General features: G+C 41.7%; 1 protein-coding gene across 4 annotated transcripts; it reads right to left on the reverse strand.

The window, feature by feature from the left end:
• Positions 1-684: 684 nt before the first annotated feature.
• thap4 (THAP domain containing 4) lies at positions 685-16,275 on the reverse strand. Of its 4 annotated transcripts, XM_042339019.1 has the most exons (6): positions 15,932-16,275; positions 14,017-14,795; positions 10,956-11,112; positions 10,011-10,120; positions 5,758-5,861; positions 685-2,673 (listed from the first exon to the last, which is right to left on the reverse strand). In XM_042339019.1, the coding sequence occupies exons 1-6, from the start codon at positions 16,003-16,005 to the stop codon at positions 2,557-2,559; spliced, it is 1,341 nt and encodes a 446-aa protein (XP_042194953.1). In that variant the 5' UTR covers positions 16,006-16,275; the 3' UTR covers positions 685-2,556. The 4 variants fall into 4 exon arrangements, with proteins under 4 accessions (XP_042194953.1, XP_007884760.1, XP_007884718.1 ...); XM_007886569.1 differs by lacking the exons at positions 14,017-14,795; positions 15,932-16,275 and adding an exon at positions 12,923-12,970; XM_007886527.1 differs by lacking the exons at positions 14,017-14,795; positions 15,932-16,275 and adding an exon at positions 12,756-12,814.
• Between the last annotated feature and the right edge of the window lie 113 nt (positions 16,276-16,388).

The raw sequence follows: 16,388 nt of genomic DNA on the forward strand, positions 1-16,388 counted from the left end.
CTGGAGAGAGCACTGATCAGAGTGCTGTGAAGTAATTGTTTGGTTCATTAACCCACTTCATTTAAATTGCCTTATATACTATTTTAGTCCCTTTGCGGCCTCCATGGCCACTCACCCTAAACTCTGGCTGAAAGGACCAATATATTTCGTATCAGATAAAATAACCTCCCCTCCTCCCCAATCTGTTCATTACATTGAATATCAGAATCTCACCATACGCAAGAGGCTATTAACAGCACAAAATGGAAATGGCATTTATGAAATGCAGTGAAACAAACCAAGGAATGTACATTAACTGTGTCTGCCTTACCTAAATCCTAGATTTTTGTGTGTATGTTTTTTTTGGGGGGTGGGGAAAGAAAGAGAATTCTTTAGTCTGTTAATGTGCCCTTGCCACAGCATAGCGTCTTTTCGTAGACATGTGTCAATGGTGAAAACGTGGCCCATGGAATACCTAAAAACGTCTTGAGAATTTTATTCATACGTACTTCACAAGTTCCGAATATACCTGCCTCCAGATTTAGTCTATTGTTGTAAAATCTGACTAATGTCACAAATTCTTTCCTCGTATTTTCCTGCCTCAATCTAAATCAGACATTGAGATCAGCAACAGGAAAGAGTCACACATTTAAAAGCAATGTTGTGCTTATTGATGCAAAGTTTTACAAAAGGAATCTAGTTTACTTTTACGTGAAAACCCATTATCTTTTACTTTCATCACTCACAATCCAGGAGATCAGATCGGCGTTAAGTGTCTAATAGTTTGTACAAAGAGTGATGAGTTCACTGATGTTTAAATCAACAAGAAACATATTGCTCCGTCGAAAAACACACCGTCAAGTAACTTCCAGTCCATTATTTGGAGCAACCTGTTTAACCGGCCCATAGGCAATTAAGCTCTTAAAGGTAGTCAACATATCAGATTCCACCCTCACTCCACCCAAGAGCCCATGACAGTCACCAGAAGATCCATCGTACACTAAAGGAGTTTGTGTGCATTTTATGTAAATTCTTCTGCACGCCAATGAAACATGGAAAATACTGGCATTAATATTAAGCACCTTTGTCAATTCTATTGTTAATAATTAGTAATAATTCTCATATTTCCAGCTATATAATTTTTTTATTATAAAATAATAAAATACAACGTGCAATGTGGAAATCCTGCTGAGAGTTCAGACCACAAACATTGAAAATGTCAACTAAAATATGCTGAGCAAACCTACAGTGTGAGGATAAAGACTCCCCAAATGCTAGTATATTCAGTCAATTGAAGCTTGCCTCACGTAAATTTCACCCACGAAATAACAATCAATCCATTTTAGAATATATTCTGTGAAGTGCTTTGAGAGATCTCAATGACATGATAAAGTACTGTATAAAATGCAAGGATTATTATGTTTAAGCAAAAAATGAAATGCCAAAGATATTACCTCTGAATCATTTGCAATTTCTGACCCTGTGCAATGGTAACTCCTACAGATGTAAGACATCTTGAGGAAACTTGAAATTAATATTGTTCAAAGAATCGCCATCGACATTTTCACAACAGCCAGTAACATGGAAACAGCAGCAGCTATGCAAAACATCTGCTGCATAAACAGACTTTGCAGCCATCTTCAACGGCAGGAGCCAAATGGGTCGTCATAGTCTAAACTGACTTGATAGCATATGGGAAAGTCTCGTAAGGAGGTTATCCAATTATCAGTTTGATTGATACCAGTGCGGAGACCAAAGAAAAAGGAAAAAGGGGAAGCTAAGAAAATATCTTTTTAAAAAGGGAGCTTTCCTTGGAGGGTTGGGGGGGAGGGGGGGGGAGAGAAAGAGCGAAAGGCAGAAAAAAATGATCTGAAATTAAAAGGATAACTGGCAGGCACTGACACGAGATGAGCTCATCTTTCTTTTGAAGTGTCTTTTTTTCCACTGAGTTCTTAACTGCTGAAAAACATACAACACGTACTTTGAATTTTCTGGCAGACTTAATGGAAACTTTTAAGTTCTTTAAAAGGGCTCAAGTCCTGTAACAGTTTCATTGGTATCCAGACACCATACAGTCAGTGTAATTTCACTGCCGAAGCAGTTCAATGGAAACTCACCAGGTGCCTAGTTTTAATAAGCAAAGCCACAACATTGTGATATGTTACAACAAAATCTTACAGCAGATTATAAACTTGAAAATTAAGATCTTGGACTGCAAGAAACTGTCTTCATCTGTCTTGAACTGTCAAATGACCAGCTGGCCTCTGCTCAGGGTGGTGTTGTAATAATAATGATAATCCTGCAATTTAATATAGCGCCTTATTATGTCATCAAGATGTCTCAAAGCACTTCACAGGATATACTGCAAAGTGGACTGTGTATTTTGGGGGCGAAAAGTAATCTGCAATAATGAGATGGAGCTAAATCTCTGCAGAACTCACATCCTCAGTTTCAGCTCACGGGGACAGCTTGATAGGAACAACATTTATACGAGGTGTTGCATTACGGCTTAAAATCCACATCTTAAAGAAATGCTGCTGTAGGGTTTGCCAGTGTATGTTAAATTAACATACTGCTTTAGGGACTGCGTGTGTATGTTATGTGAAGGTGCTGTGTCAATGGCTGTTGATCAGTTGCCATAAAAACAGTTTGCTCCAACTTCCCTTCTGCTGTGAGCCTGAATGTCCGTGTAATCTGCAAAGAAAGAAACATATCATATAGAAATAGTCAAGGATGCTGATACATTTTGAAAACATGGGCTAAACTCATAACACTATCCTTGGAATCTATGTGTGTGGACAGAAGTGAATGTCCCACTATGGAATATTACAAAAAAAACATGTCTGGGCAAAAAAAAACCCCAGCAACATTGAAGGAGTGAAGTCATCTCCACATACTACTGAACCGTTTAAGTTGTCGATTGGGAGAAAATTATTGCAAGTTATCTTTCAAGATATTTTATACTCCGTACATCCTAGTATTTCCTTTTCCACACTGTCCTTCCTTGGGATACTCGTGCAACTGGAAAACCTGCAAAGTCTCAAATGGAAGATTTGAGATTTAGGTAGTAAAAGAATAATAATTTCAGCCCTGACATGGCAGGTATTAGACAAGACCTGCCTGGCCTGAGAAAACTTGGCTTCAAAACACAAACCATTTCCAAAACTTCAGAATTACATCAAAAGTAATCTCTGTCAGAATAAAGATAATCTTTTCTAGAGCTAAAGTGCTGCAAAGTAATTTGAGCCATGATCTCAGGAATGGAGCTTCTGTTTGAAGAGTGACACATTTCTTATCTACATGCAGCAATTCAGCATCTCTTACGCATTCAGCCAAGGAACATCTTTACACTGGGCAACCAGCCAACAGTCCACCCAAGTTCATATGGAATGGAGAACTGCATCATATGCTGGCAGCATTCAATATTTATCGCCAGAAAGGCTGGAGCTGTTTATACTCCTCGAAGGTAAGGCATGTTAATAACTCCTTATAAAAGTAGGGTAGATGATGGAAGACCATTTCATACTGAGCGATTTATCCCAACTTCCACACGTCAGAGTAATAGTAACCAACAAACAATTACTTGAATAAATAATTTGAAAACATAACCATTCAAAACAGATAACTACGCCTTGACAGGATATTCAGGTCAATACTTGAATCAGTCAAAATTAAGATACATTCTAAGTAATTACGTACAGCACTAAATAGAACTTTTATCAACATAGCAGTTTGCCATTCAAAACCAATATCACATCTCATGTAAAACTGAAATTACTACTCGCTGAGCATATGTATATTTGCAATCGCTGCAATTGTGCAATATAAGCAGTGTAATGGAGTTTTCCGCCTTTTATCTGTGATAAGATCTCAATCTCAAACACAGTGGGAGGGCCAACACTGTGACTCATTTCAGATGATACACAATTTCTGCAGAAAAGCAGTTACACACAAGACCAGAACAGAACCTTCTCTTTATTCAACCCACCCACCCACAGAAAAACCCTGAACATTTTCCACTTATTGCTCGAAATAAATTTTTTCCATGATTGCATGGATAGACTGAATAACAACTTTAATTTAGTAGCGTGACTTTTACGTAGAATAACATCACGGAGATCTCATCTGACAGTTCAGACAAGGAAGTTGATCTTATTGCAGGAGGGAGGTTCAAAGCACCACTGAAGAGTGATACTGCCACAAGAGTCAAACATAATGTGTTCCACCTGACAGGAAGCTGTATGCTTCATGCAGCCACTTTGGATTCCCTTTCTTATCAATTATGACATCTCGCTAACTTGTCTTCAGCTCATGGTTGAAAATACTATAAACATATGCAAAAAATGATGTTTACCTTTAGGAATGCACTTTCCCCAATTTGGAGAAAATTGGAAAAACTCGAATATGATTGAAAATGAATGGCAAACAATCAACAGATCTTTAAAAATGATAAGCCTTCAGGGAAATGATGTTACAATCCCAGCCTAGTGCACTGCAGACCTTTCAGAGGATAAAAAACGGACTGCATTCCTATCATGCTTCTGTTGAAACCCTTCGAGAAGCCAGAGTACAAAGCTTCAATATCCATCTGTTTAGATCAGACAACACAGAAAAACTGGATGATGCAATTTCTAGAAGTGAAAGGGCAATGTCTGTTCACTCAAAAATAGAGACTTTCCTCCCATCATTCTATGGCTAGAGATTAGTTTAGAGATCAAAAGGATGGTGTGTTATCCCAGGTCTTCTCCCGCTAACCTCACTCCTAAAACAAATCTGTGTAAACGTACTGAGGGAATCAATGTTGCATCCAAACCATTACAGCATCTGTGCAGGCTGTTTGTTTCCAAATGTGTTTGATCAACCAGATTACCTGATTCTGTGGAAAGTAATGAAATATAGACTTCAACCACTGAAAACCATTATATTGGCATCACCAGCCTTCAGCACACCTAAACTGTCCATGTTAAATGAATTATTGATGTCCTGGTGCACTGCCAAAGATCATCTAAAGGCCATTCTGGCAAATTACTTGTACTTTCCCACCTTTAGCGATCATTTTCTCTGCAAAATTACTTGTACTTTCCCACCTTTAGCGATCATTTTCTCTGCAAAATTAAAATCTGCTAACCTATGGGAGAAATGTTTTATACAACTCCAGTTACGCTCTGGGAAGGTATCATGTTCCGTTGGTTGGAGGTGCTAACTGTCGCTCAACTGATGTCTGAAAAGGTGAGTCAGGAAGTAGTAGTTGTATTTGGATATAAAATAGAGAAAAGGTAAGTCATTATTGGCCAATTTTACAATCAGATAACTCTTCTCAAGGGCAGAACTAATGGGGGAAAGAAGTTTAGTACTTCACTAGTACTTACTGCTGACACCATTAATCTCCTTTTTCCCCAAATCTCAGAAGAACATTACATTTTCTTTGAAGGTTACAGTTACCATGAAATGCTTCTCAGCCTGAAGGGCAGACAAGGACTTTCATTAAAAAATAGGTGACCATTGCCCTCTCTCTTCCCTACCCCTCACTCCACCGCTCCCTGCATATCCAAACACAAGCAGAAAGACTAACTTTCTGTCCAAACTGGATTGAAACCAGAATGCCAGAGCTGGAAGAATGGTCAATAACCTAGCAAGTCTCCCATGATACAGATTGTTGATATTACTTGTTTGTATTATTCCATCACTTGGAGTTACCTGCCTTGAAGCTAAGAAAAGTGGGATTAATGTGGTTATAAACAGTGAAGTCACAAATCAAGGGTCAACATCCATTCTTACCTGCTGGACGTGTGGCTCCTTTGCAAAAGACATTCTATTCACAGACTGAGAGGCTAGAGTCAGCTCCCGATCTTTCACCTCTCCCTCTTCAATCTCTACAACACCTGGATACGAAACAGAAGGAAATACCGTACTGTACAGGTAGCAAAATGCATCTAAATATGTTGCATTTGTAAATACATTTCCAAATAATTTTTGTGATGATAGGGGTTACGGACCAGAAGTGAACATGGCTGTATTTCTACAGCGTTAAATCCTAGCCAAGCCACATGTGAAACTTTGTTGAGTCAAGTGAAAGATGGGCTCACAAGATGTTCTCCAGTATGTGATGGGCATCAAACAATCACAATTAAAGACCGTTTCAACTTCTGTTCTGAACCTTGAAAACTACAAATGCTGCAAAATGTAATGTAAACAGCAGCAAGAACGCTTAATAGAATACATTAGGTTTACTGTGGGAATAGTCTTATGCTCCGATGGCAGTGAGTTCAAATGTGAACTTCTAATTTAAGAGGGAAGTAGATAAATACTTAGGTATTAAGGATATCACAGGGTAATGGAGAAGTGGTCTTTAGTTACAAATCAGCCATGATCTAAGAAAATAGCAGTGCAGACTCGACAGGCCGAATGGCTTACTCTTGTTCTTATTTTTCCTAGATTAGTGTACTGATGAAATGCAGACCAGGAAGGTCACAGGTTGAATCAATGGCTTGTGCTGAGGTGGCTGATCTCAATCAAGATATTGATATAGGGACTGAAATTGACCTGTGTTACGGTTGGGAAAGGGGAAAACCTCTTTGAAAGTGGTCGATGGTTATTCAACCAACTCTAATGTAAAGCAGAAACATAGATCACAGTTTGAGTGGCTTGCACATATTCACTGAGACTCACAATGAAGATTGACCTCTTACATAAGGTATCAAAGAACTCATGTTATCTGCAAGCATGAATTACTGACTTCGGTGATAGAGGAGAGAAAAGAATAGTATTTCTCTCCACTTTCTTCGAATGTAATAATAATCCTTGAATTTGATACTGTGTTCTATCATATCAAAACATCGCAAAGTGCTTCACAAGAATTACTGTTACTATTAATTACTGTGTTTGTTTGTCAGCCACCATAATTCATCACCCATCTCCCTTTAAATAGGTAGTCAATGAAGTTTAAAAAACAATGGAACAGTATCCTTTTAATGATTTAGCACCATGCAGACGGTATTTGATTATAGATATGGTTCTCATACTGTCTGACGTGTGTTTTGGGAGAATGTGATGCTGCTTTGAAAGATAACTGCACAAAACTAGAGTGGCTTGAGGCAATGAGGAAGTTGTAGGTGCACAAAATACAATTAGCAAGCTGACTCAGATTGGACAGATAAGGAAGTGGTTGAAAGGAGGATTTTTTGCATGTAGAGGTTAAACTATATAAACAATGAGGGAAACCTGTAAAGTAGGGAAACAAATGTTCTTCCTTATTTTTTTTCACATCATTTTTTTCACAACCCAGTCCAGTTTTCACTAATATCAACACTCAAGCTGTTCCCTGTCAGTGAGTGAAGTGATAGATAAGAAGGAACCCTGAGTGATTTTCCCTTTTTCCTAATCCTGGGATGTTGAAGTTAATTGTAATCTCCCTCACTGTCACCCCAGCTAAGGGCAAATGCCTCACCACAGATCAGGGATGCAAATGGCGATCTGTGGAGCTTGTTTATTATCCTGGCACCATTTTCACATACACTAATAAATAATCCTTGCATTTGATATAGTGTCTTTAAATTTAGGGATGAACATCTCAAAGCGCTTCACTTGATTGCTGTAAAGTGTAGTGATTGTAGGATAACAAACTGTGACAATTGTAAGATTTCAATAAAGAAATTGTACGAAATAAGTTTGGATCAAATGACATTCGTTTCGACATGTCCGAAACAAAGGCATCCCTAGATAGTAAAGCTGGATCTTGTGAATGATCTTAGATAAGGATAAAGAACAGTTGAAAGGCATGTAAGAGCATATCTGTCTGGTTTTCTGTCCTATGTCTAGTCCAAAAATCAAATGGGAGCAGAGAAGGTTTGGATTATAGTCGTTTGATTATAACTTCCAATCTAAGACTTACTTTACTGGGGGCAATGTTAATTGAAAACTTTAATAACTATTGTTCCACATCAAAAAACAAAAGTGTGGGGGAAAAAAAAACAAAGGACCAAAAAAAAACACCGGTGTCTAATTTGGATTTTACAGAGAATATTGCAGATATAAAGTAAATAGAAAGTATGCAACCATTCTGAAAGCTTCCATAGCTTGCTATCACAGTGCAAAGGGAATTCAGCATTCTCGTTGTTGCATGTTGTATAAATATAGACGTAGAGTGGGTACTTTTAACACAAATCCTTATATAAACTGGGGGACTCCACTGCCAGCTGGCTGGCTCACCTAACATGTTGTTACCAACACAATCAATGTACAGTCTGTTACTCTCACAGCCAGCTTGTCATGCCTCAGCATTCAAAAGGTCAAACAAACCACAAGTTAACAATAGTAAATTATATTTTTGGCACTCTCAAAAAAGTGTCTCTGTGGCTATTGTACTTCTTATGACACAGAGTGACAGATTCCAGTGGAGGTGTGATTTCCAGAGAACGTTAGGGGCAACACTTTTGATGGGAACGATATGTAAAGTTGGGCAAAGTATTGGGGGGGGGGGGCTATCAGAACATGAAACTACACAGAGAGAATATTGAAGCTTAGTTACATTTTCAACTCCAGATAAGTGCATCTTTTCTCCCAAAGTGAAACTTAGCAAGTCTGTACACAGTAGATGTTACCACTTGCCGACTGCTCCTCCCTTAACAGATTTAAATTCAACAGATTGCTTCCGGCAGGGGAAACCATGCTAACACACTGACAAAGAGCTGAAAGGCTTCAAGTGCTGCACCACGTGGCTGTTCATCATGTGTTAGCCTAGACAATGAGTCTTTCCAGACTCTACAAATATAGGGATAGTACAGATTTGTGTATACACCCGACACACATACAGTTCACAGGAATCATTACAGGACAATCAGGAGCATGAACCCTGGCTATTGTGAGCGTGAATGGTGTAGAAGACAGACACTGTGTATTATCCTTGGTCACAGACAAGAATGCTGTAGTAATGGTCCGCATTCTGTTGAATCCAACCAGCTTCCAGTCAGCAGGATTCTTTATCCTTGAAGTGCATGGCTGAGAGAGGGAAAACAATCCAGTACAATACAATCCAGCTGGATAACTGACACACGCAGAAACCCATTGCCGTGCTTACGAGTATCCAAAAAAGGCAGTTTCATTTATGCATGTCACCTAAGCATGGGGATTTCCTTTCCTCTGGAATGCAATGCACACTCCCCAGAGAGATCCACCTGCTCACCTAATTCGAGAAAGGCCATTCACCTACAAGGCCATTCACGGCCTTGCTCCCTCCTACCTCTCCAACCTACTATCCCCCTACCTACCTGCCCGTACCCTCCGTTCCTCTGGCTCCGGTCTGCTCCACGTCCCCCGCCCCAACCGCCCTACTATCGGTGGTCGGGCCTTCAGCCTTCAGCCTCTCAGCCCCGAGGCTCTGGAACTCCATCCCCCAGTGCCTTCGCCTTGCTTCCTCCCTTTCCTCCTTCAAGGCCGGTCTCAAAACCTTTCTCTTTGACCGTGCCTTCAGCTCCCCTCTCGACTCTCTTCCTCCTCCTCGCTCCCTCCCTTCCCTCCCCTCACCCTGACCATTTTTTATTTCCCCCCTGCTCGGGTCATGACCCAACTGTGCAGCGCCTTGGGACGTCCTCCTGACGTGAAAGGCGCTCTATAAATGGAATCTTGTTGTTGTTGTTGTTAATCTCAAGTACTGAGATACTGAACATAGATGGTACAATACAATACAAAATTACAGTTGCACAGCGCCTTTCACATCGGAAGGACGTCCCAAGGCACTGGAAAGTCAGGGGGTCGGGATCGGGGGAGGCTCGAGGGTAGGAGGGTAGCCGAAGGCGCAATCAAAGAGGAGGGTTTTGAGACATGCCTTGAAGAAGGTAAGAGAAGGAGCAAAGGGAAAGGAATGTGGGACAGAGTTCCAAAGGGTGGGGGTAGAAAGGCTCAAGGCCCGACTGCTGATGGTGGGGCGGGCTGGGGGGAGACATGGAGCAGGCCAGTCTGCTGAGCGGAGGAAGAGGACTGGTTGATATGGGTTCAGCAGGTCGCAGAGGTAGGAAGGAGCAAGGCCGTGGTACCTGTATTTTGCGCACTGATGAATGCCACCTTATTAGTGCCAGGCTTGATCCTGATAAATCCAGACTCTCTATGCATTGGCTTCTTTGTGTCAGGGTCGAAGGCATTAAATCTGCAAATAAATGCAGAAAGTTAAATGAGAAGTATTAATGAATAATTTATCTAAGTGGTTTGAAAAGAAAGAGCGAAGGAAGCTGGGTTGTGTGAGAGAGCACCTCACTTTGATGCTGGAACTGATTTTAACTAATCCTGAACACACAGCCCCCACCATTCTCTGACACATCACATAATGACTCTGTACTTCTCTACCTGAAACATTAACATTCCTGAACATTAAACCTGCTGTTTGAACAGGTAATGACAAAGGACAGCTGGATAAATATGATGTGTCGTAAATGAAAATGGGTCAGTATTCTGAGATTTAAGCACACCACGAGTAGCAAATATACCCATCAGCTCGAACATATAGGCATTTAAATGTGGTTGCCACATTTTCAAAAGAAAATTAAAAAAATAATAATTTGGTCACTCAATGCGTGACTGTTTGTGGGACACTGCTGTGTGAATTTCGCCCACAAGATATACAGTCAATTCACTTTAAAATATATTCTGTGAAGCACTTTAACAAGTCTTGAAGACGTAATAAAGTGCTATACCAAATGTAGGATTATTATGCTTATTATTATAATAACGTTTTGCAATCCTCCCTTTCACATGTCGCTGCAAATTTAATTGATGTTCTTCAAAAGAGATTTGTTTCCACCCTTTTCCTTGGAAGCCCATCCCTTACTAATTTACGAAAATAGATGAGATGTGATGCGACTGATCAGACTGGACACTCCACATAATGCCCGTTCAGAAGACAGTGCTTGACAGTTAATATGTATTTCTTGGAAACGACCATTATAAATGTGTTCTATGAAAGAAAGTTAACCACTCGAACTTACGAGAAGTTCAGCATGGGCTGCCCAACATATGTGATCTGCACTTTCTCCAAGTACGTGAAAGGTCTGATGCTTGGGAAGGAGCCTTCACCTGGGGATTCAGAAATCCAGGTTCCTAACATCCACCAGAGCGGCTCAATGGCTGGATGTATATGCACACCTGTAGAACAAAAAAGCAATTTGTCAATAAGGCAACACAGTATTAGAAGGTTGACCAGCACGCAACCCAAGAAAATCACAACCACTAATGACATCCATCTCCTTGAACAAACAACTTAAACAATCATCTGTTCTCCTGGCCATGTGTCATCTCCTCAATAGTTTTGAAAGCTTGATAAACATGCCACTAAACAAATATAGCAATTGGGAGGAAAGCCTCAAATGATGATAATTCACAAACCCAGAGTATTATACTCTGTAAAATCTATATGAAATAAGCCACATATTAATATGTAAAACCATTCTTGAAAAACATTTAGCAATAATTTAAGCAAAATAATTTACCACTCACAAAGAAAACATTTGCTGCTAGAAGCCTGGATATAAAGATGACTCAATGGCTGTGGTATCTCTCTGCTGCCTTCTACTGTGAATTCCTATAATTACACTAAAAGCAGGGTCTGATATATTACTCAATTTCCTTCCTTTGCCAAGAACCCCCCCCCACCTCAAAATCAAAGGAGCAAGGGAAACTCTGAAGAAGTCAGCGCTACTAACATGTCAAGAGATGCATTTAAATGCTGAACAAAGAAGTAATGCCTGGAATTTTCCTTCTTGTGGATACAAGCCCACAGCATTGACTCACCCAAGGCAAGGTGACCCAAACTGATAAAAACATGTAGTCACTTAGGAACTTAATCCATGCAGGAACTATGCTTCACAATGATTGCAATTATACCATGGATATGAAAACCATAAGGGAGTCTCTGACCCTTTGCCTGAATTTGGATTGCAAGCTCCTGAAACTGAAATTATTTTGTGACAATCGATCAATTGAGTGCAAAATTGCAGTATACTGTGCCTGTCTAACCCATGCACTCAACCAGTTGGACAATCTCAATTGGCTGCCGCGTTTCACCCACAAAATACAGTCAATTCACTTTACAGTACATCCTGTGAAGCGCTTTGAGACTTCTCGAAGATGTGATAAGGCACTATATCAAATGCAAGGATTATTATTCACCATTGCAAAGAGGTACTCGTTGTATAGAAATCATACATGACAGAGCAAATAGCGGTACAAGGAGCACTATGATATCCTGGACAATCACATCTGATTTACGGCCCCATGCTCATGTCTGGCCCAGTCTCTGTAAAATACTCTGAGGTGCTCCTCCTCTATGTGGCTTAATGCTCCCCACTCCATATATAAATACAAATCATTGCTAATATTCCGCGACTTATAAAATACTCAGTACTAACCAGGAACTGAGTTAAAGATCATATTACAAATGGGAGAACCCCAGTAGATTGCAAATCTAGATATTCAAATGAACTTGTACGTGAATCTGTACGTTTAAAGTACTGTAAAATGTCACCTTCCTGTAACATAAGCAAAAATACTGCAGTTTTACAGTTCAGTTTGGTTAAAAAAAATCTGATTTTACCCTAAAACGCATTTTCCCACGAAACTCAAATCAGTTAAAAACCATACAGTAACACGTTTATCAACAGCAAGAAGATTATCAACAGCAACCCCAACAGCCTAGGATCACAGTCACCTACATGTCTGAGCTGGCTCACTGGCCATGACTTGAGTACTCTGTACTGTTCCTCCTCATTCACCTGACAGGAAGCACTCACCTGCAAAAGAGAGAGGCATCTTTCACCTAAGGAGCCCTGGGAGCTGTAGATCCCCCCCAAGAAAAACCCACCCGCCTCTCGTTACTGGTTATAATAATAATAAGAATCCTTGCCTTTGATGTCACGCCTTATCATGTCATTGAGAATAATAAGAATGTGACTCTTATGCATAAATGGAGAAGTAGTAAGTGCCTCTGACCCAGCTTGTGTGCTCCTGGCGTAGGGTTTCCACAGCTCATGCTGGGCATTGTAGTTCCTCTGCTTTTCTGCAAGTGCCGTACAGCTTCTCAGGCACTGGAAATAATTGACCCAACGCAAACACGTTGAGGAGGATTGGAAGCATGGATCTTTTCTGAAAGCGGGGCATTTTATAAAATGCAGTCACTGGTCTGGACTTTTGTGGACAGGCAGGCACTGGACACGAATAATCTGGTGCGCCACAAATCAGCACCAAATACGTTACTGACAATTTGGAACCTTACCTCTCCCATACTGCTGACTCAATGCTATGGTAATCCTCTGTTAACTCACTCAAGTGACCATTCTTCATCCCCCCTCCCCACTTTCAAATCCCGCCTAAAGACCTTCCTTTTTGATCGTGCTTATCGTCACCTCCCTCCTACCTCGCTCACTGTCTTGGCGTCAGACTCCGCTACTGTCAAGCGCTCCGGGACGCTACCTCGCACGAAGGGCGCTGTGTAAATGCAAGTTGTTGTTGAACAGTGATTTCTCTGCATGCTGCTTGAACTTCAATTTCCCGCCTGAAGTCCAAAACTGCACTTTTCCTCACTTCCAGTGGCCTCTCTGAATGAGATTGTTAAATTATGGGCAGTTTGTGTTGTGGGATTCCAATCCTTAACATTAATTGCGTGACACCATCCTAAATTCACTTCAGACCTTACACTAAACATTATCGTGTGCTTATTCCCCCTCTCCTTATTTCTCCTTAAAGCACCCAGCTCAATTCGTATCTTAATCGTTTAAGTGCAAAACAAAACACGTCTCATAGTCCAGTGTCTTTTTGGGGTCGGGAAGAGGGATTGCACAGAAAATAAATACTGATATAATACCATATGATAGTAAATTAGACTAATTTGGAATGGAAAAGAACATTTACATTTTGCGCCTATACGTATAGGCGTATAAGCAACATGTTAATTTATCAAACAAGCAACTTTACTCTTCCACCAACGTCACCCATACAAAATGAGTACAACTTCCTGTTAATTGGAACAGTGAATTAAATTAAACTTTTACTAACCGTGCTCCTGAGAAAGAAAGCGTTTCACTAAAATGGAATTGGTTTCTTGCAGTCTACAGATCAACTCCTCCAGTCTCTTCACTCGATTTCCGGCACGACTAGTCTGTTTTCTCAGGATCTTGAGCTCTGCGTTCTTTTTCATAACCTGCTCTTTGATGAAGATGCTGTGTGGTGGAGTCAAGCAATATGAATGCAGAGTGTGGATCAGTTTGCACGCACCGGAGGCAGATGGGATAGCGTCATCAGGAAACAGTATAGCGCTGTCTATCAGCAACCTTTCGTCACCAGTCGCCTGGCTGTCTTTAGACCTTAATCTACACACTTGGTCAGCATTTGTACAGTCGACCAGTTCTCCTGCCACTGAGGAACTGCTACCAGCTACCACAGGGCTTTTCTCATGCACGTGGTTGCCATCAATGGATTCAGCATTGAAGTCAGGGAGTCCATCTGTTTCCATCAACCCTTTGCCATTGAATGGGCCGCTGGTCGTGCACCGACTTGACAATGCCCCTTCCTCGTTAATCAAAGCCAAAGGTATTTTGACTGCACCTTGACAGCTCGTGCGTATCCTGTCTACTTTCTTCTGCCGTTCCACGAAGTGGAATATGGAAGGGACGGCACAGGATTTAAGAAGTTGATGTTGGTCCTCCTGGCGCTTTTCAAAGCAATCTTTGGTGAAATGAGCACTGCACAAGAAGGAAAACTTGGTTGGAATCCAGTTCGTCCGCCCAATAGCGCTGATCCATTTTGCTAACCGATTGGCATCCTTCAAAGGAAATCTGGTGAAAGAGAGAAAAAGCCATAGATCAGAATCAACAATCATACGACGATCTGGTTATCCACATCTGACCTGCATTTCATCTGCTGTTTGTGCAAACCATGAATGTAAACAAACTAAAATTATTTAATAAGGGTAAGTGAGTAGGTGGAGCCTAATTAGAGTATAAATACAGTACTAGCATGGACTAGTTGGGCCAAATGGCCTGTTTTCGTGGTATACAGTCTATATAAATTACGCAATAAGGAATTTTCTGAAGTTGTGAATGGGCAGAAGATTTACATTTAACGTAGGGAGCATGTGTGCCAACATCAACCGCACGCACACCTTTCTCTTTTGACACAAAACTCACCAAAACAATCTGGATACACGATCGTACGGTAGAGAAATAAATAGAACAAACATATATTAATCTTCGCATTTGATGGACGCAGTGCATCATGTCGTTGTGACATCTCAAAAGCGCTCCACAGAATTTACTGTAAGGTCCAGTACTGTAAATCCTTACTATGCGCGTTGGTGGGCGATTGGGGCGGTCGTTTGAGCGCAGCAATGTCCCACAGCCACCAAGTGACCACCCAAATATGGGGGGGGAAGGGGGAGGAGAAGTGGGAGGACAGTGCAGGAGATAGAAAGGTCTCGTACAACACATAAGATAGTAACTATGGATGATTGGAGTATAATAATAATAATCCTTGCATTCGATATAGCGCTTTTCACGTCTTCTCGACGTCTCAAAGCCCTTCGCGGAACGCGCCGCAAAGTGAACCTGACCGTACACTCGCGGGCGAAAGGCGCGGCGGCCAACCGCGGGCGGCAGCGTCCCCGCAAACAGCCGTGGATCCAAAAGCGACCGATTTATTATCGTTTGGTGGGGGGGGGGGTGGGTGGGTGGGATTATTATTATTATTATTATTATTATCGGGCGCGTGCGTGGCCAAGGTTTCGCCCCCCGCCCTGGGACCGCAGCCGGGTTCTTCTCGCTTGAGGGCGGGGAGGTGGGGGAGAGGGGGGAGGGGGGAGGGGGGGGAGAGGGGGGAGGGGGGGTTGACCGAAAAAAAAAGGGGCAACAAAATAAAACAGGGGATTGGTTGGTTGGTTGATGGATTGAGTGCTCCTCCTGCCTGTGACACCCACCTGTGGAATGAGATGGACTTGGCGACTTTGCCCTGTCTGTTCGTACAAGAATGAGCCGAACACGATATCACCATCTCCGAGCGGCGCTCACAGGCGCTAACGGCGCGGTTTGTTTTCGAAATAAGAAAAAAGCGAGTCCGTACAGCAAAATGGCGGAGGCCCAGTCACCTTTCCTTCACCCTTTCGGCGCCGAGAGAGGAAGGTGAACTGCCGTACCCCCGGGGGGGGGCAAGGACAATGGCTCCCTCCTCCCCTTGGCTCGCTCGCTCGCTCGGTCAGCTACGGGAGCAGCTGTCAAGCGTAAACTCACACGACCCTCTCGGTGATACGGTTCACAACCCCCATTCGGGCGTTTCGGTTTCTCGCTGACTTTTACGTGACGGACGACAGTGTTGACGTCAACCGAAGAAGTGGTTGTTTTGCCGTACGGCAAGATGGCGCGGACGGAGCTTCCGGC

The sequence above is a fragment of the Callorhinchus milii genome, unplaced genomic scaffold (assembly GCF_018977255.1).
Source record: "Callorhinchus milii isolate IMCB2004 unplaced genomic scaffold, IMCB_Cmil_1.0 Scaffold11, whole genome shotgun sequence".
NCBI lineage: Eukaryota > Metazoa > Chordata > Chondrichthyes > Chimaeriformes > Callorhinchidae > Callorhinchus > Callorhinchus milii.

Bases quoted from the DNA above. Each gene is read 5' to 3' on its own strand.
- thap4 (XM_042339019.1), bottom strand. From the start codon at position 16,005: ATGGTGATATCGTGTTCGGCTCATTCTTGTACGAACAGACAGGGCAAA. The intron at 14,796-15,931 runs GTGGGTGTCACA...CTCTTTCACCAG, and splicing joins AAGTCCATCTCATTCCACAG to ATTTCCTTTGAAGGATGCCA. The intron at 10,121-10,955 runs GTAAGTTCGAGT...ATTTATTTGCAG, and splicing joins CAGCCCATGCTGAACTTCTC to ATTTAATGCCTTCGACCCTG.